This window comes from Betta splendens, chromosome 21 (genome assembly GCF_900634795.4).
Source record: "Betta splendens chromosome 21, fBetSpl5.4, whole genome shotgun sequence".
NCBI classification, from domain to species: domain Eukaryota; kingdom Metazoa; phylum Chordata; class Actinopteri; order Anabantiformes; family Osphronemidae; genus Betta; species Betta splendens.
The window spans coordinates 12076324-12097411 of NC_040899.1; the positions used below are offsets into that span (position 1 = coordinate 12076324).

General features: G+C 42.6%; 2 protein-coding genes across 2 annotated transcripts in view; both read right to left on the reverse strand.

The window, feature by feature from the left end:
- dars1 (aspartyl-tRNA synthetase 1) overlaps window positions 1–14979 on the reverse strand; it is a 22982-nt gene extending 8003 nt beyond the window's left edge. The window contains exons 1-9 of the mRNA XM_029136870.3: window positions 14819–14979; window positions 12642–12744; window positions 10153–10182; window positions 9741–9798; window positions 8274–8366; window positions 6882–6984; window positions 3190–3292; window positions 2515–2595; window positions 1096–1155 (exon numbers count right to left, since the gene is read on the reverse strand). Coding sequence (XP_028992703.1) covers window positions 1096–1155; window positions 2515–2595; window positions 3190–3292; window positions 6882–6984; window positions 8274–8366; window positions 9741–9798; window positions 10153–10182; window positions 12642–12744; window positions 14819–14841 — 654 coding nt within the window. The 5' untranslated portion in view covers window positions 14842–14979. The remainder of the gene's footprint in view (window positions 1–1095; window positions 1156–2514; window positions 2596–3189; window positions 3293–6881; window positions 6985–8273; window positions 8367–9740; window positions 9799–10152; window positions 10183–12641; window positions 12745–14818) is intronic.
- A 2324-nt stretch (window positions 14980–17303) lies between these two features.
- On the reverse strand, window positions 17304–19251 carry cxcr4b (chemokine (C-X-C motif), receptor 4b). The gene is made up of 2 exons (XM_029137616.3): window positions 19093–19251; window positions 17304–18970 (listed from the first exon to the last, which is right to left on the reverse strand). Exons 1-2 carry the CDS (start codon window positions 19108–19110, stop codon window positions 17843–17845), a joined length of 1146 nt encoding a protein of 381 aa, XP_028993449.1. The 5' UTR covers window positions 19111–19251; the 3' UTR covers window positions 17304–17842.
- Between the last annotated feature and the right edge of the window lie 1837 nt (window positions 19252–21088).

Here is a 21088-nt window from a genome sequence, read left to right on the forward strand (position 1 = left end):
TGGTGAAGATCCACCACAGGTAGGTTTCACAGCGGGGATAGAAAGTTCACAATTCACTACTGGGCACACCTTCAATTAGCCAAGAGTGAATAGGATTTTCTTTTATTGGGGAGAATTTGTGGGTCCATCATATTTTTTAGACTTATAGATCAACTCAATTGGATTTTAAATATCCTATAGGCAGGTAATACAGGTGATGGGGAACTTCACAAGTCAAAATTCTCGAGCACTTTAATTTTCTGTGCTTTTTGTCTATGTTCAGTTGTTTGAACATCTATTGTTTGGGACTCACAAGGACAGAAATGCTTTTCACAGCACTGTATAAGTAAATCAAAACCTGGGCCGATCAGACTGACTAACAATTCCTGTGAGATAATGGCACCACTGGATATGACCCACCTGTTAGGAACCATGTGCCAATTGTCTTTTAGTCCAGGCATTCAAAAAATATTAAAATGACCCAAGTAAACTTTTTCGTGTGTATTTAGGTTTGAAGCAGCTCATGGTTAAGAATGGTCAAGTTACAGGGGGACTTCCCTAGGAACTAAATTATTATTGCTGGGAGCTTTACAGTTCCCCATTGGAGTGTCTGTGTGCCATTATGGGAACCACTTTATAGCTTCACTGGGCTCTAAAGTGCAAAACTGATGACAGACCTGAGTCCGTGAGCTGTGTGTGCGCGGTGTCACACAAACAGGTGTTGTTGCGAGGCCTGTGAGCTACACAACTTTGTGCTGTGGTGTCGGTGCCTTCCTGCCTGCCACACAGTCCACGTGGGAGGCACAGATCAAAACAATGAGACACTTTGTGGCTCTGTGTCTTCTGCTGCTCACACAGGTTTAGCACATCTCCCACACTGCACGAGATTCATCGCATCAGCTCACTAAATCACAGCCTCTTTTATTTCCGTCTCACTTTTAGAGTTGTCAAAGTTTGTTTGCGTTTCAAAATACGCACATGCTTAAAAGGTCATTTGCTTTTCTTTTAATGAAAAATATTCTAAACAGTTATTTAATCGTTTACATTTTTTAAATTATTTAATACATTTTAGATATTTCAGGGATCATATTTAATTAGACAGGTTAACTAACTCACCCTGAGATCAATCACCCTGTTGTCCAGCTTGGTATCTTGGTTGACGGTGGCTCTGCCTTCCTGAAAGCAATAAAGTAAAAAAAAAATTATATTATACACACATACACGTACATATATACACACACACATCACCAAAGGCAAGAGGGCATATACCTATGGAACTCTTACACTTCAGATTCACTTCCCTGCAATATTTGTGGCCACAACTACAATAAAAAAAAATTCTAATGCAGCTAAAAATCACCGGTGTTCCACTCACGTGCAGCTTAAAAAGCTTTGGTGCAGATTCCGCTATTACAAGGTCAACTACAACAAAAGAAATGGGCAATGTGGGACAACCAGGCAATAATGGAATAAAAAAAATGGAAAGGATAAATGTTTCATCACAGGAGGAACCACTGCTTCCAGGGTCATGGATGTCAGGCTTCCTCGCAGGGCCCGCTGGGTTTGAGCTAATAGCCTGAGTAGCCACATCCGGCTCCGAACAGCCCCATGCAGAGGGACAAAAGGTTAGACGGGCAGACAGTCAGATAGACAGGGTGGTTTAAGCCCGGGTCTCTTGAGAGGACAGGTGCTGCTACTGACATATTGGATCCCAGCAGAAAACACCTGCGATGCCGCTGCAGCTGCAGAGTGCGGCTCATTGTATAAACAGACGGTTCATAGCCATCACTGGTCTGGCCAGTTCCATTTAACAATATACTGATAAAAATGATAATGCAAATATCCCCCTTCTCCTCACCTCCACTTCACAAAAGTGATGATATCACATTTCCCAGGAAGTAGACTGGGTCAAGGTGATGCTCACTGAATCTGATGTTAATCGACGCAAGTGAAATGGTTTAATTTAACCAGGTTTGATTGCTTGATGCTCCCATCAATAACGGCATCACTTTGAATAATTAACTTTTTTTTTACACTGCATGAGTGAGCTGCAATTTTTCATTTTGATGCGACGTAAAGTGAAGTTTAATTTTTAGTTATGTTGTTGTCAGGGTCGCTGGACACAAATGACAAGCACATCACAAAGTAACTGTGGAAACGCGCACACACGCGCACACACACGCGCACACACGCGCGCACACACACGCAGACACACACACACACAGTTAGTGACATTTTTTTTAAGTCTTGGGACTTTCAACTGAGACACAACTGTTATATTTGAATTACAAACTCTTTATTTTCCTGACACTATAATATTCACAGTAAAATTTACCATTACAGTACATAGTAATTTACAGGAGCAGTGTTAGATGTGAGCAGATTAGAAAGCATGGAGGGTGAACAAGGCACTAAAATGTCATCACTAGTGAGAATCTTGGCAGAGAGCCCATTCATTCATTCATTCATTCATTCATTCATTCATTCATTCATTCATTCATTCATTCATGCATTCACACATGCATCCATTCTCACCTCATCCCCCTCTCCATCAGGCCTGACAGCATCCTCTAGCTGCAGCGGGAGACGGGGCTCTGCCTGGCTGATGACAAAAATCTAAGAACGACACAAAGAGCATTAAAATGCAGTGGGCGGCGGGCCACAGATGTTTCCACTAGATGTTCTGTCAGTGGAAAGCACTTGGGCTTCAAATACAGTACATACTGAAGAAATGGAGGTGCGAGACACCGATCGCTTCATCTGTTAAAATCTCATCTGTGTGTGAGCGACTGACACCGTTTGTTACTGTGCTGCTAACGAACACATGCACACAGTGAATACAAACTTCATAAAAGCTCGATTTGAATGCAGCCCACTGAGTCCTGCAACACATCATTAGTATTACATTCAGGCTTCGCTACTGAAGACGATAAACTGAACTGTGTTGCATGAGTTTTATTTCCGTTGTGCAGCCGCTACAAAGTGTGTGTGTTGGAGTAACTAATGATGGTGTGTTGATGCTTGTATGTAGTACTTTCGCTACAACACCTGCGTAGTTCCTGTGTGAACAGACGCATCCTCTGCGCTCTACCTGGAATCGGTGGCATACAGCATGTTCGCAGAGAAATACGTAACAAGCCGCTGCATCATCTGTGTCTACGCGTCAGTGTTAAGAACAGTGTTTGCTAACTGCAGGGAAACTATGCCCACCCTCTCGATGTGGAGCTCCACGTCCTGCTGGGAACAGCTCTCGATCTTCTGCTCCACTTTCCTCACCAACGCCTCCACGTCCACGATGCTCTCCTTGGTGATGCTGGTGGAGACAGTTGGGAGGGTGGAGGGTAAACAACAGCAAGCGCTCAGAAAACAAGATCAGCTGTGTGGGAGGCTTGCTGCATGACAACAGTATTTCCATTAAAGTGCGACGGACACTTGTGCTTGCATTTTTCGCGGCGCGATGTAGTGTGGGATATGAGAGTGATGAGTAAGGTGGTGAGATTTATTCGCTCCTTTCCTGTAACTCGCTGCACAACCTGAAAACACATTGGGTGCAACGACGTGCTAACTGGGGAGGAAGAGGCTAGTCTGGATACCACAGAGCACTATCACACTTTCTCTGCTCAACACAAGCGCCTCTGACTTTATAAAAAAATACAAAAAGAATCATTACAATGAAATTTTACTCAGTTTATTCAAAACTGTGTTTAGAGAAATCAGTTCAAAAAAGTCCTTTTCATTTTATGATAATGTCCAACGGTTTAATGCCACCAAATGCAAACTGCAATTTTATCCTACTATAAATAAGGACTTCACTCTTCACCAGCCACACATAGTTTTAGGGAAGATGACATTATATTCTATCAACATTCACACTTTTCTGTATCATGTTTCATGTATCATGTTAAAGTTTTTCTTTATGCCCTTCAGTCAGACAGTTTTAAAGGACGTGCAGTAAATTAGCACATAAAAGCAGAGTTGCTGCCCTTTTCAGAAAACCGATTCACAGCTTGTTGCAGAACTGTTGCAATAACACGGGCTCCCGGGAAGTACCCAGCTCTACTATAAAGACATATTGAGAGCTGGGGTATGAATTCCCCATCACACATTAAAGCAAAAGCAAACTACAGCTCGTGAGTTTTCAAAACATGACACCACCTTCCCACAGTGTATTAAGTGAAGCCCAGGCCATCATCAGAGACGCAAGAAACAACACTAACCATCACGCAGCGCAAAGCCAGATGGGAAACTCATTGAAATCCTCATTAAAAGCAGTAATGAGGGACGGAGCGCTGGGGTACTTCTGGCCCTTCGGCCCCACAACAGCTGCCACCTTAGTCCTTGTCTCTCTAACAGAAGATTATTGAGATAAATAAATCCCCACATTAATAGCCTCCGTAGCAGGGAGCAGTGGCTGGGGACAACACATTAAGCAGAGGAAGACGGAAACAGACAGATCAACTCTAGACTGAGATTTGACAATATCACATAAAGATGAGAAGAGTAATTCTGAGAGAAAATGAGAGGAAAAACTGCTTTGATGTCAAATTATTGTCTGATCATTGTGCAATTTCAGTGAGTACTATTATTAGGCATTAACAGAACAGTCACTTTTGTTACTATACTATGATTACTACACAGTATCTGGTAATGTGATATGTGCTATTTTGCAAACATTGGTTTAGTGAAACATGCTTTCGCATCCAAAATAAACCAAGAAAAAAAGCAGTGCTGCTTTCAGTCTTTCAAGATTCATATTCTGGTAAAACCAAAGTTAGAAGAATGACATTATGAAGAAACTGGAGGAAACCAGGATTGTGGTTCTGCTAATATTTAATGACTTATATTTGGTGTACAGAGACAGTCTGTATCTGAAAAGAGCGGTTTGAAATTTCAGGAAGATCTGGGTGTGAAAATCTTTTTGTCCAAAGACACTTGAGTCGACAAAAGGACGTCGAGTCTGAGGATCACTTAATTAAATTGTGTGAATGAGAGAAGGATTTCTTGGACAGACAATATGTGAAAGGAGGCTTCCTGAGCGGTGTCGTCCCTGCCCTCGGCGCGATCATCAGCGGATTTACTGGTAATCCAGGGTCTTTCTCAGCCTGTCAATCATCCCACTGAAACGTGTGAAACTAGTCCGAGGCTAAGCAACCACGGGAACCGATAGTGCCACCTGTTCTTAAAAGATTTAAATATAAAAGCGCAAGGTCTGTTATACGCAATATGACTATTTTTGACTTTTGATGCAAGACCATGTTGTCGTGGAAACTGTGTAATCCTTTTTATTTGCTCCGTTGTCAGGTGCCAATGTGTGGCAAAACAATCTAACTGCTCAACCACAACATTGCAGAATATGATTGAGTAACTACTGGACATAAATTAAAGGATCTGCCCGTTACAAAAGCTGTTGAATACAACTGATGTCCAAAACGATTTCCCGCTTGACATAAAGCCAAGCTTGATTTAAAAACCTGCCGTCCTCTCCTGCCTGTTTCAGTGCGAACACGAACAGGCTGAATCTCAATGACAGCAGGGAGCAGGTCGGCTGAGTGACGGAGAGCAGTTATGGCGCGATCTGGGGATTTCTACACTGCCAACAAAGTGGGGTCACTGCGCTCAGACGGAGCAGGATCGAGGCTCTCAGCAGAAATGACCTTGACCTCATTAGAAGAGCGCACTTGTGTTCAGGTTGAGCCTCTGGTAAACCTCTCCACGCTGCAATAAGAGGCTCCGGGGGTCGCATTTATGAAACACGAGTAAAATTGAAATGTTTGCATGACGGTAGCTCCGACTAGAATGTATTGAATGATTCAACCAAGTGTGACCAATTGGCTTCATTGTCCCATTTTTCTTTAGGTTTGTGTTTACAGATGTTTACAGCGTTTATATAACTGATGCCTCTGGTGTAATAGTTTTTATTATTGTAAAATTATGTTCTGCAGCTGCAGTTTTGCTGCTCAGTCCTTAAATTTCCAGCAACCTGAGAAGCCAGAGAAAGTGGTCCCTGCATTGTGCATGATGTCATTGTCTGGCATATCCCCATTGATGTTTGACACCGCTTTCATTGCCTGAGATCATTAATGGCTGTAATCAAACTCATTTTACTCAGCTCTTGAATTGTGTGAAGCATCACACACTAATCTTTTCATCGAAGCGTTCTGCGTCTGTAAGACTAAGACAATAGACAACCGCTACCCAGATAGCTGAGTAATGCTGCAACATCTGCCTTGCTTAAACGCTTTACTATCCAATGTCATAACGGCCAGTTTTGCTGCGGCAGATTACAGAGGGTGTTCCCTTTTGCCTAATTTAGCAATATGCAAGGAGGTGCCATTTAAGTAATTCAAGATAATCTTCCCCATTTCCAAATATGTCATAATTATCAGACAATGGGAATACTGGGAAAACAGTAATCATGTCATTTACTAAATCACTGCATGTTATAGTAAATTACTAAAATCACATCATTACTGTTTCTATGTGGATCTAGTCCAGATTTGGAATCATTTCACAAACGAGGTGCCATGTGAATGTCTGTGACAGCATCACTCTCAGCCCTCCCCCACTGAACTCCTTTAATAAAGTGCATACTCACTTGTGTTCCTGCCTCTAATAGGCTACAATTTGGCTGCTAACATGACTAATGATGCTTGGCTCTCAAGTATTTTATCCCTCTGATCTGAGCTGCCGTATCTGCCGTCTCGACAGGAACCGCTCCATTAAAACATTGCTGTATCTCGCACGTTAACAGCCTGCTTTTGTTGTCAAGTGAAAAATGATTGATTTCCCCGCCCTCCACCTCACTCTGAATGTGTGAAAATGGCTTGGCGGACGATTGGGGCCCGGCATGTTCCCACCATTGTTTTCGTCGCTCTGACAGGAAGAGCGGTCGTCGTACTCACTTTGCTGCAAACTTGACCATCTGCTTGCTGGCACGATCTCCCACTGCGACCAGTGCCTGCACGTTGAACTGCTGTTGACGCAGGACCAAGAAGCACTGCTTCCCTGGAAGCAAAACAACAACAAGACAGTGTCGGCCTGTTTAAACCTCTTTCAAAGCAAGCTTTACCGGCTTGTCACGATCTAAAAGCTTCGGCGCTCTCGGTAAAGCAATGTATGTTTGTTCAGCTAAAGGGCTGCGTGTCACTCAGGATGAAGACTGTGTCCCCGGGCAGTAAAGATCCCTCTTGTCATCTGCAGGTAAACTGGCAAACATTTGCAAACGAAGCCTTCTCTTTGAAGAGGACTGCAAAGAGAAAAGGTGATTGCTACCTTCCTAACACACACACACACACACACACACACACACACACACACACACACACACACACACACACACACACACACACACACACACACACACACACACACACACACACACACACACACACACACACACACACACACACACACACACACACACAACACACACACACACAGGAACAGCATGATCATCACACAGCCAACAAAATCTGAGGGCAGTACACATTTAGACCACCCAGGTACTTTGATGTTTGTTGATGGTGTGAGAAAGGGGTGGGTTCTGGGATAAGAGCAACGCCACAATCCCATGAAGAGATGTGCTGCATCCCAGAGCAAAGCAGGATGTTTTTCTACCTTTTGCTGACACCTATACAGAGAAATTAACATTTGACTCTGGACGTTACCTTAAGAAGACCAGGTCTAAAAGATAATGTCTGAGACATCAAGTTTATATCTAATTACACGTTTGGCACAACGTCCATAAACCTTGATATTTTATTTAAAAAAAGGTGTAATAACCTGGCAAAGCTCAGTGGGTCCATTGTATTCAAATAAAGCAGCTCCATAGCTGCCAGTAGCTGGAGCCCATCTAATAGATGATATCTGATCCTTCAGTTGGCAGCGACATGCCAGCTTGACAATGATATCAAAACACCCTTGGGTTTTCGAACTCTGCTGAACATGGAAGGATGGGGGGAGGGCAACAAGCATCCAAATTATTATTTGATACTGGGAAATAGTTTGGAAGTTAAAAAAAAATGCCCTTGTCTTTTGTAGTTTCAGACTGTAGATCAGCCTAAAAGTCAGTCAGACAGAAATCCAACATCGGGCCAAAGGCTTGTCGGTGTTGTGGTTTGGGTTTGAAGAGAGACGAGTGATATGGACCTCTTGCCCAAGGGTAGAAGTGTTAGACATTTCAGTATAGTACACAGATGATTAGCACAGAGGTCACATAATCCCAGCTGTTTGTTGTTGGTTTTTTTTTAACACAAAAGTTGGAAGAAGGTGCACAATGACGTGGACGATCTCACCTTTGGCTCTGCTGGTGTGGACTCGAGCACGTAGCCAGATCAGCTGGTCCGCTTTCTCAGGGGCGAGGTCCTGGACTCGCACCAATGTCCTGTCTGTCCCACACACCCACACACACACGGGAGTTTATTACTTCAAAGAACCTGCCCTCATTTCTCCACATCAGTATGAAGAATCGTACTCCACGACCCCCCCCCCCCCTCCCTCCCAAAGGCAAAAAGAAATGTGAACAAGCATGCATGTGCGTGTGGACATACACAGAATCAAAATCTCAAATTACAGACCTGCCTAATAAATAAGACACACTATGAGGCCTGCTGAAAGCTGTCTAACTCGCCTATTCACCGTGAGCTTTATGACAATTTGACTCTAGTTTCTCCTGTGTCACTCAGAGGCGTGCTTTCTCCTCATTATCAGCAAGAAGAGGCGGCAGACACTGAGGCTACCCAAGGGAAAACATTTGGCTGGGAACTCTGCTCCCCCCACACCTCCCACACTCCCCATTGCTCAGCCTGCCATGCAGGTGAGGTAGGGCTGACTTTGTTTTCTATCACTGGAGCTGAAAGAGCGTACAGACAGCTGGACGACCTCAACAGGTCGACCTGCTGCCGGGCCCATCTGCGAGTTAACACACACTATATGTTACTGCAATTATCAATGGAGACGCGGTCTTGTGATAAGAGGAGGAAATAGGGGGCATGTTCTGTGACGTCTGTCTGTTGTAATCATATTAAAGTTTCTCAGTCACAGAAATGTAATCTCAGAAGATCAGAATGTCGTCTTGTACCAAAACTGCGTGTTTCAGTTTATTCTCTCACTAGAGACAAAGGTGAGATATGAGATTTAACGTCTTTTAGCTATCTATCTGCGTTTAACCTGTTCTTCCAACTGATGATGTCTCATAGCAGCCAATTGACCCCGACTTTGATTTTCTAGCTTTGTTTACTAAATGTCTGGAACATTAACTCAATCGTAAGAGCACAGTCAATGTAAATGGGGTCAGGTGAAAACCTGCACAAAAATACACACAGCAAGATGTAAAGGTGAGAGTTTGTAGAAAGACTTTCTGGGGTAGACTTTCACTTCTGGTAAATGTGAGATGATTGACAGGAAACTGAGTATAAAACATAGCACAGGTAAAAAACAAAAGTGCTGCTTCCTTGAAATAATATTAAACAAGACGCTTGCTCCAACCAAAGGAAGTCTTTGAGTCTGCTGTGTGTTGTATTATCGTATTCAGCGTGAGAGAAAGTTGGGGGATTTTTTTCTGATGTTTTTCTCTCACTTTGCTCAGATTGTTTTCAGTTTTAAAAAAATCCAGCATGATTAAAATACCAACTATATCAATAACTATATAAATTTACTAAATATGAATGAGAACAGATCTTAAATATCAAATCAGTTTTTTGTCTTTTAAAATTTTCCTGTGGTTTTAGCCAATAGTGGCAATGAAACGTTTTCATACTAACCCAGTTTTTGCTGAGACTGGACCATAACTGAGACACCATATCGGTCCTTGGCGAAGTCCTGACAGAATAATAACACGCCAGCAGTTAAGATCAGTCATATCAATAATCAAACATGTCACACTCATATCACACACATGTCACGCATAAGCTCTATTATTCAAAGGCAGCACTATTTCATTGATTTCATAAGAGTCAGTCTGTCTACTGCTTCCAACAGAACAGACAGAAAGAGCAGATAATGAGTCTTATCACAATCTAAGGAGAAAACTGTAGGAGAGTCTGTGCAAACAGTCAGTGTGCAGGTATTTGCATACAAACAGTTGCAAAGCTGTGAAAGCGGCGACCAGATCAAACAGACAGGCAGGAGACCTGTCGTATGGGACGCGCAGTGTAATGCATGAGGGACACTTACATCTTCGTCTGTGCTTTGTTGTTCGGCAGCCTGAAACACAAAGAGGCGACAGGGGTTTTAAGGCGCTGGCAACGGCCAGGAAATAACAACCAGAGGACTATCTGTTGAAGTCAAACAGGAGAATGTTCAAAAACTTTCTCACTTCAAATGAAGCGACTTAAAACGTTTCGCGACTACAGCCATGTAAATTGTGTTTTCATCTTGTCATATCAGGGATTTGAAATAAAATAAAATAAAAAATATCATAGCTATGTCCTAGAGGCAAGGCTTAGATCCTTGGAATGCACAGCTCTTCTGCACATTTCTCAAACACATCGTAGACAATGAGTAATGGCAGCAGGAGATATTGCTTTGTAATAGAAAGAGCATAAGTGGACAGATATTCTTTATCTCTACACTGACTTCCAGGCAAATGACTCCTAGAGCGCGATGAGATTGACTCTTGGCAAAGTTACAATTCCATTTTCTATGCAAATTGATATTGGTGTATGGAAATGGCTCATGGCAATGGAGTGAATTGAAGCGTCCATCTTTGATACGATAATCCAGACACATGATGGATGATATTGCAGCAGATCAACTGAACATAAACCTGCTATACAGATGCCAAGCAAAGCGACTGGTATCAGAGCGTCTACAGTGACAAGTGTCAGCAGCAGTAAACAGCAGCGCTAACATTCAGTGAATAAACATTTAGCTCACCTTTCAAGTCTCCCCCAAGGCGATGCTCTCTGCATGCCACTAATAAGACAGGCAGCAGTAGCTAGTGTGGTAAAGTGTAACAACACCTGTTTCTGCCGAAAATATGCTCGGTGGGTGAATCCTGCCGAAGGGACTGAACCACGACACACTAAGAAAACGCAGACACCTTTATAAGTTGCTTGAATCGTGTACAGGGTATCTAATCTGTGAGGTGACTTTTTGTTAAACTACTGAACTGGGTTCTTCAAACTGAAAAGATAATTTACTCGGACTTCCGTCCAATTTAAAGTCTGAACTTCTTAAGTGGGTATTGGTGGTCAAAGGTCACATTGGATTATTGATTAAAACATTGAAAAGAAATTTTGAAGCAATTGCTTTAACATACATAGATTACCACTTGAAGGTAAGTTAGTTTAGCAGCCTGTTCAAGCGTAGAAATGAGATTAATTAATGCACATGATGCCTTTTCATCGTTTCGCCTTTTCAATCGAGAATGTCTTTCAGCATATAGAAATTAAATTAAGTTTTAGCGTCTGTAACTAATATGAATGCCTCATCCGCTTATTTAGCATATTTGAGTGGAACTAGCTAACTAAATACTTACCTTGGGCCACACCCCTATTTTACTTGGCGGCATCTAATTGGCTAATTGCCTAAACCTGTCTGGACATGTTTTACCACACACAAGCATTTTCCACCATGTTGTTTTTCATACAGTCTCTGTATTTCACTAAACGTGTCTTATCTGCAGCAGATATTTTATGTGGACTGATGGATTGAAGAATGAAGAATGAGCTGCATTCACCCTGGATAATTTGTTTTATTTTGGATCTTGGTAAGTTACATTTCCTAAGTTTGGTACATTTTAGTTGTTGTTTGGGGTCATTATTACTGTGAATATATAAGGTTTCTCTGTATTCGCTGTTTTTCAACTATGGCATCAATAGAAATCAGATGCCTTGGTTCGTACAACCTATTTAGCATCTGAGCTAATGTTTTACCAGTTACGTTTTTGGTATTGTGACAACAAACATTGTTAAAAACTGGACTAGAGCTCAGAATTCAAATATTTAAATATCCTGGTCAAGGCAAACATTCACCCACCCTCTGTACTGCCTTCTATTGGTTTTCTAGTCTTCTACTGGTTAGAAGGAGTAAGCAGGATTTGTTGAGTATCAGTTTATAGAGTTGAACTCAATATGGCCACTTCAGAGACATTTGTCCGCATGCAAATGTGGGTTGGTTTGGATTTTATTTTTATGGTCAGGCTCAATTTGCATTAATGTGACCTTTTACTGTAGAAAAACAGTGCATAATATTATTGATTGCGTGGATGTCATAGATGGCGGATGTGCACTAGTATCTATGAACAAAGATCTCATAGTTAAACATCCTTGGGCTCTTCAACTTTACAGTCAAGATGCTAAAAGTCAGTATGTCAACAGGACCGTTTAATGCATTAGCAAGATACAGGCAGTTTAAAGTATAGCAACTCCTACAATCAGTATTAACTATCATGATTATAATGAATGATCATTAAGTGCAGCCCTGTTTTACTGCACAGGCTCTACAATGCTGTGTAAATGAAAATGGGATCTAGTTTGGGTGAACATAAACACAGTCAAAATGACAGGAATACTTAAACAATGGACACTCTTGCCCCCCACCTGCTAACCTACCCTCCTGGACCCACAATGCCCAGCAGAACCCCACGTCACAGCCTTACCAGCTGTATGAGGCAGCAACGGATGTGAAACAACAAAAGCCGAAAACCAAACAACACTGACCAGCTTGGCCTGTTTCTCGGCCTTCTTTGCAGCTTTCTCCGCTTCCTTCTGCTGTTTCTTCATGGCTTTCTTTGACTGAGCCTGCTGCTCCTCCTCCGTCGCCCTGAAACAGGAAGAAACACACGACATAAACATCTAAGTCAACTTCCACTGCTATTTCTCCTGCTTCCCATGAGGAAGTTGTTGACTGCCTGGGAAAATTAATTCTTAACCACAGCCACCTCCAGCTTTTAAGTCTGCACCTCTTTTAATCCCATTGTTTTTTCACATACCAAACAGCTGTAGCCTGTGTGAATGGAGGGATGGGAGTTTGGAGAGCACTTAAAAGTAGAGATGTCAGAAAACAAGATAAGCTGAATAAACACCTCAGCTTTAAGAAGAGTGACTCACTGAGACATTCCCACACCATTACAGAATTTGTGTAAATAAGTGGATTATCTGATTATGATTGATAATTTAGACCTATCTTAACTAAAAGGTGCCTTTATTTGCTAAATGGTAACACTGCACTTCACAGAACAGTCAATATACATGTTACATACATACACATGTACTGTATATACAAAAATCTATGCTCTTATCTAACAGTAATAACATCACTAAAATGCTTGTGATTATATTCAACATACAATACACTGGGCAGTGCCTGTGGCCTGAGGGAGTCAGAACGAGAAAGGAAGATTTAAAGGCTATAAAATATAAAGCACCAATAAACCAGGCTTAATAATATAAGCCTGCGATTCAACGATTGCACTCTAAATCAGACCTACCCTGACTGTTATGAATGTGGTTGAATTGCAGGTGAACGAATGAATGGCGTTTTCTCAGTGAACAGGTGGCTAGATCCAAAAGAAGCCTACAGGCAATCTGGGACCTGTTTCAATTTAGTTACAGGAAATAACATGGACCAAAGGCCAACTATAAATAGCGATAAAGCCTAAACAAGAAAAGAAAACCACAACAAATCTCTTCTTCTAAGGGAAGAAGTTTAATATTGAAAGCACTGTTTCACAAACTGCAGCCTTTGTGCTTTTGGTTTTTTCAGTTTGAACAAAAATTTGTATGATTATTTCATTTAAACGAGATATTTATCGTTTATTGAAACAATATAAAAGGTGCCATACTTCATCATCTCTGCATAAAATTGTACATAAAAAACCTACATATTACTAGAATACTGTTATGTTGCCTTAAAGCAATAATCAACTATATCAAGGCAGACTGCAAATTACTTGGGCTGGTTTATGATTATGTCCCACAAACTAGTTGAATATAGTTAAACAAGCTCAACCATCTTTGAACCGTCAAGCATGTGTGTCTGGCACAGCTGTCTGAAGTATACAATCAGAACTAAATACTAACTTTGTGCATCTTTAATCTTCACACAACATACTTATAACAAAGAACACATCAGTATATGTTGTACAGGTAAAACATAACCAACTTATGCCATTTGACACCAGTCAGTGTCACAGCAACTGAATGGTGTGACAAGTGTGCTGCATTAGAGGCCAAATCCTTTCAAAGTTCAGTTGATAGACTTTCATTGACACCGGTGTCAAACATCTCATATTACTACATCATAAAAGGACAATAAAAGGGAGAAGCCTAAGTGTTATCGGTCACATGAGGCTCAGTAATTCAAAGTACAAGTGAAAAAACAAATATAGTCTTTGAAATTTATAAAGTGAATATTAGATACACTAAATAAACTGTAAGGCTGTGATTACTCAATTTATTATTATTATTATTATTAAAAATAACATTCTAATTTGTAACTAAATAACAAGTTGTAAAGTCACCAAGTAATAGAAGACTGATAAAAAATATTCTTAATTCAGCAGAATATCTGACATTAATTTCTATCAACACAACTGGTAATCAGGTAAAGTCTAAAACTGATTGTATTGTTGACCAAACAACAAACCGTATGTGAATACGACCTGACGTTTATTATCCACCATCATTTTGGGTGCATCTAGTGTGTATTACATTTAGTTAGATATTGATGCTATTTTAAATTCGTTTTGCTCAGATGGGTAAAACTTTAGGATGTCCTGTCAGATGATGCAATCTGCTGCATGTTATAGCAACGCTAGCTAGCTGCTAACCGCCTAAAACTATCCTAGCGTTACGTCCTAGAGATGCTGTGCACACAGCTCTCACGTCGGTCTTACCCGTGGACTTCCTCTTTAATCATGTTGAGCTATGTTCTGGAAGAATATTGGGAAAATGGTCCACGGCTCTTTTGACAGCGAGACTCAATACATCAGCTGTTCAGAGCATGGACGGGCACAGGAAGGAAGGACCTGTTTTGACGGAGCACGAAATACCGGATGCTTTGAGTTCCGACTAGAAACGAGTGACTTTAGTAAGGTTCCGAAATTTTTATTTTAGTCAGGCACACAGGAAAGTAGTCAAAATAATATAAACATGTCAGCTTAATCAAGCGTAACTCGATTTACAAAATATTATCATAATATAGTAATTAGTAGAAAAATAATTATTAACAACAAGCAAAACTAAGATACAATATAATACATTATGCCCTTTATGTCCTCTGAAGGTCCAATAACAAAAACAAGAGTACATGTTAAACCAATGCTGACACATAGCAATATGTGTGTGTGAAATAATTTGTTCTCTGGGCTTCTTTATTTGGAGAACCGTAAAAGGTGCTATATGTATGACACTATTACTGGATAAACACACCAAAACACCAAACACACAGGACACACAAACACATGTGAAATACTGCTACTCCCAAGTGACAGCCATGTGAGGGCTTTTTCATGCTTCCGCATGAACACTAAAAAATGTCACTTTCCATGAAATTACTTTCACGCCTTTCATCCAGAAGACTAAGTGCATCCAGGTATGAAGTGACCTTTACTGGAATGGTCACAAACAGCAAGCGATGGTGGTTCGACTACAGTGGGGGTATCATCAAAGCTTTTTCTCAGGCCGTTGGTCACAGGAGCTTTGGCTGCAGGAAATGGCCATCCTGCTGCTCACTTTCCAACCAAAACAATGTAACCATTAGTGAAGCAGGTCACTGGCCAAAAGGGGCCCACGGTATCTGCGTTTGTTTCATTCTTTGTTTGGAAAAGAAGCTTAAATAATGGCTTTGCTGTTCTTTTATTATTGTCACTCATGGTTTTAAACCTAAATAAGTTTCCAGAAATCAGTGCTTTCTGTTTGTACTAGTCTATGGTTGATAACCAACAGAATCAATTTCCTGTCTATTTCAACCGCTTTGACCTGTGACCTAAAAGTCTACAACACACTCTTCACTACTCTAACAATCATTTCTGTGTTTGGTTAAACAAATCAGATACCTACACTGGAAGCTGATGTTGATGGTGAGATGATCTTATCTTCATCACAGTAAAAAGGCTTAGTGTATCCACAGTAAACACGTTTGCAAAGCAGCACTGCAGATGTATGTTGCTGAACAGTATAATTTCTAATCACAAAGGCTTCATTATTAATGAAGTATGACGGCCTCGCTCTCAAGGATGACTTCCCAGGGAGTTCTTTGGCACTTTAGAGAATTTTGACAAGCTTATCATTAATGCTGGAGCTTCATGTTTCTGGTGATAATAAAAGACCTCAAATACACATTCAACATTCTTGAGTGTTGTATTCACGTGTCTTAGAGAGAACTTGATCAGGTATAATGGAAGATATCTTAGTATTTCTACTTTTTTCTTTATGACTGTTTAAGAAGAAGAATGTTAGAATTACTCTGGGCACAGTGAAGAGTTACTTCTCCCTGCTTGGGCTGCTGCAGTACAGCTCCTATGCTAATTATCATTTGGGCACATTTCCAAATGAAAAAGCACCTCTTGTTTTATGCTGTTTCACCGTGAGAGACCGGAGCCCCCCTCCTTATAAAGCCATTAACCTTGTGGCTCGATGAGGGCACTTCCCACCTTTTTGCATGTAAAGGAATGGAAATGCATCTCCATTGACATTTTGAATGGATGCCAGCGTTGCATAGTACAGCGGCCATTTGACGCCAGCTTCATTCTCCTTCACATCTATTGTTGGCAGCGACTTCTCGTCTCCAAGTTGAAGTTATATCACTAGTTTGCGTAGATAAAAGGGATTCACATGCAAACTGATCGAAATAGCACTGATGTACTGAGCCACAGCAAAAGCCATCATCTGAATGTATTACCTGTGTTCTAAATGTTATTAATGCTGTTTTGTGAATCACAGAATGGCTAAGCTGACCCACTGACCTGCTCTGTGAAGGGAATGAGGATGAAACTTGTTTACAAGCCGACCGTAATGGAGGCAGTCTATCTTACATGACCAAAAAGAAAAACAAAGAGGTCAGGGGAGAACTTAACCTGCTATTTTCTTTGTTAAGCAGCCATATGGGTGTTAATTATAACTGAAGATTTTGGCTTTTGTGTCACGGCCGCTTCAGATGTAAACGTGCACAGATGTTCCTGCAATTACAGGGTCTATCTGCTCAGTCCTCCTTCTGCTTTTTAGCCAGATCAGGTGGAAACATTTGTGTTTGAGACCCCCCACCCCCAGCCCTAGCTCTAACCCTCAAAGACACACACTCACTCACTGGCACACCTCATCCCCTCCCCCGATCCCTGAGGGAAATGAGAGCTGGTTCTATGAACAACACACACCACGCAGTTAAAAGACTCAAATTTTAATTTTTCCATACAAAAAAACCCAATACAAAACAACAACAAAACGATAAAAGAAGCAGCATGCACATTATATTACAAAACTTCCAGTGTAATTGACGACAATAAATAACAGCTTTCGGCGAAAATAAAAATCACACAACGTAAGTGCGAACACACAAAATGCTACCAACTATTTACAGATTTCCAAAAGCAGCTACTGAGCCTTGAGAAGAGGAAAGGACCAGTACATGGCTGAGCTTTGGTAAAGCAACACACGTTGTAAAGATGAAAACAGGCAAATTGACCTTGATTGTAAAGCTGAATGAATGGAAATGAGGCAGTGCCTGAGGATGCAATCTGCTCTGAGGAATAAAAAACTTACACAAATTGCAACCAAAAAGCCCCCACAGGACTCGACTGCAGTAAACAAGGCGAACGGTTCAAACGTATAAAAAAGTCTGTTTTTAACATCTGTACAAAATGTAGTTCTTCCAAATTAAAGCTTAAAAGGATCCAGTCACAGTCGCTGAGGCCAAATGTTTGTTAACTCGACAAAACACTCGATGACTCAGACTCAGTGGACACAGATGAAATTGGCCCTCGCTTTCTTGTCATGAGAGTCGCCCTCTGACTCGATTTGCTGCTGGGTGTCAGGGCGCTCTTGGCACTTTTCTTAAACTTAACTCCCAGGAAAGCGTAGAGGATGGGGTTCAGGCAGCAGTGAAAATAGGCCAGCGCCTCGGTGACAGAAATCCACTTCTCCACCGCCTGCTGCAGCTCGCATGACGGGCGCACGACATTCAGCATGAACACAGTGTCCAGGAAGATGCCGACGCAGTAGGGGAGCCAGCAGGAGAAGAAGCACAGGATGAGGATGACCGTGGTCTTCAAGGCCTTCTTCTTCAGCAGCTGGCCCTTGGTGCCGCGCGACAGCTTGGCAATAATGATGCAGTAACAGATGAGGATGACGAGGCCGGGCAGGACGAAGCCCACCAGGATGTGCTGGAAGCGGAAGGCCACTGTCCATATGAGGCTGGTCTCCTGTGGGTAAATGCGCTGGCAGATCGTCCTGGAGTCGGCAGCCTGCATGCTTTCATCCTTGAAGAGGAAATTCTGAGAGTCTGTGTTGTGCTCCCTGGCAAACACCATGTCAGGGACGGTGAGCACGGCGGCAGGCAGCCACACGCCAACATAGATCACCCTGCTGGCGAGCAGCTTCCTCGTGGCCTGACTGTTCGTGGCCCGCACCACTGCCAAGTAGCGGTCCAGGCTGATGAAGGCCAGGATCAGCACGCTGCTGTACAGGTTGACCGTGTAGATCATGTGCACGGACACGCAGAGGAAGTTCCCGAAGTACCAGGTCTTGGCCGCGTCCACGGCCCAGAAGGGAAGCGTGAGGACGAACAGGAGGTCGGCCACGGAGAGATGGAGCCGGTACTTGTCGGTCATGGTTTTGACCTTTTTCTGGTAGCCCATGACGACGACGACCAGTCCGTTGCCCACGATTCCCAGGATGAATATTACCCCGTAAACGGCAGGAAGGAAGATCTTGTTGAAGTCGCTGCCCAGTGCATTGCACGGCTCCACTTGGTTCAGGTCCAACTCTCCAGAGCCGGAGTCGTCAGACACGTTGTCACTGGTGTTGTCGTACAACTCAAATGCAAAATCATACTGAAAAAAGGAGAAAGGAAATAAGTTAGTCAATACATTGTCCTATAATGTAATGTAACAGTTATTTATTTAACTTTGAATATGATGGAAGTAATAAATAAAATAAAAAGTGCCTGACTCACCTCAATGTTTGACTGCATTGTTAAGCGTGGACGGAACGAGCCCGCGTGCGTTCTGTGCGCTCCGTGCGTGGTGCGCGTCTGTCTGCGGAGGAAGAGCGATCAGTCCGCAGTGTGCGTCAAAGCGCCTCGTTAAGTATCGCCGGTGCCGCGGAGCCCTCCCCTCAGGGGGCGGAGTCCCGGCTCCAAAAACAGTATAGCTATAAAATCAACTGCCCCGCTTGCGGTGAGGGCGTCAGTTTGTGAAACTTTTAGCCCCGCAACGGCAGAAAGGGACGGATAAAACAAACTGTGTGATAGTTGCGCGTCTTAAACAAACGAGCGAAGTTGACACAAGCGCTTGGAGCCACAGCGGAGACGCACTGTTGGTTTTAAAAGCACGTGGTTGTTAAGCAGCTGTTATATAATGAGTCAAGCGAAGTCAAGGCTGGTGATTATAGTGAAGTTCCCACATGAAGGCTGCATATCATATTCATCCAATAATCTCATTATTAAGTCACCACATTGTGTGTGGACACACATTCCATTTATAGGTCAGGTGATATATCACCAGCTTCACTTTTTACACTTCCCCTCTCATTCTACATGAAGCGTGGCCCAACACTTCAGGATCTCCTCAAAGGCCGTTTATTCCCCTCCACAAATCACTCGGCAAACGCGTCCGCTGACGGTTTTCATTAGCTGAGGTCTGAATCTGTCCTCACCTTCGCACGCAGCCTGTCACGTCCCAAGTGCTGCTCTGTCTGCGCTGCCCCGCTGCTAAATGACCCCCAGTGGACTGGAGCCACCAACGCCCCGCGACGCTGGGGTTTCTTTCACACGGCCGGCGTGGGGTTTTTCTTTTTCTTTTTTCTCACTGCTTCGGCAGCTCTCTCTCGTTTCATTTGAAACAGAGATGACAGGAGAGCCCACGCAAAGGTCCCCGCCCTCCCTCATGACGGTTTTATGAAAGCGAACATGGTGCGTGTGGCATGCAAATGGTGCGAGATGTCTTTGATATGTGACACCAGTGATAGATTCCCGTGAGTGGATCTGCATCATCGATTCGTCTGATGTCATCCTGCAGCACCTAGAACTCCATGACAACATAACAACAAAGCAGCAGGAATCCACACGTAAAACAGCCCCTGTATTTATTTATTTGTAAGTTTTTCAATATATCGTGGGTTTTGGCTGTTCCTTTTTTAAACATTACTGGTTGGTTTGAAAGGTTCAAAAGCGAAACCACATTATGGATCCTTTTTCATTTTCTGTTCTTAGCACCTGCTGTAGTGTGTCTAAAATCCCCGTTATGTAACAAAGCACACGTTTTTGTTTGTTCTTGCGTATTTGATGCTGGTTGATGTGTGAGGATCCACCTTTAACATCAAATCAGGATCACTGCGGTTTTTGCTTTAGAACCCCAGCAGTGAAAATGAATCATCCAATAATCACTGTTTACAGAGATATTGATTCTGCTTCTTTGTATTTAAAAAAGTGTAAAAATCCTGCGCCGGCCTTATCAAAGTTAACCTAATCCTGCATGTTTGGCGTCCTCACATCTGCCTGCGTTTGGGCTCCTGAGGAGAGAGACAGGGGGAAGCAGGCGGCGCAGAGAGAGGCCACTGTATTGGTATGATGCTCTTATCAATGGCATTCAGACGCAGACAGCTGCTCTGTAAACTGTCTGCGAGCGCAGCTCCCGTATTTCATCTGCGCGTGGAATTACACGCAGCGCTTGGTTCCCTACATTCCCCCCAATCGCTTTCGCTGCACAGAGGAATTCCACTGAAGGACTTTGTAAAGTTGCCTGTTAGACTTTTTTTTTTTTCCTCTGAAGCCTTCGTGCGCTTGTGAAAAGCTCCAAATTCCGTTTCCCGGGGCTGCTTTTTAGACGCCGCTGCCGAAACGGAGCAGTTACAGCATCAGCACAAAGCAGAACGTTTGCAGCAATATTAATGGAAGTCATTAAAATATTGGCGCTGTCACATCGGTGAGCGTGTAATAAATGTGGAGATTG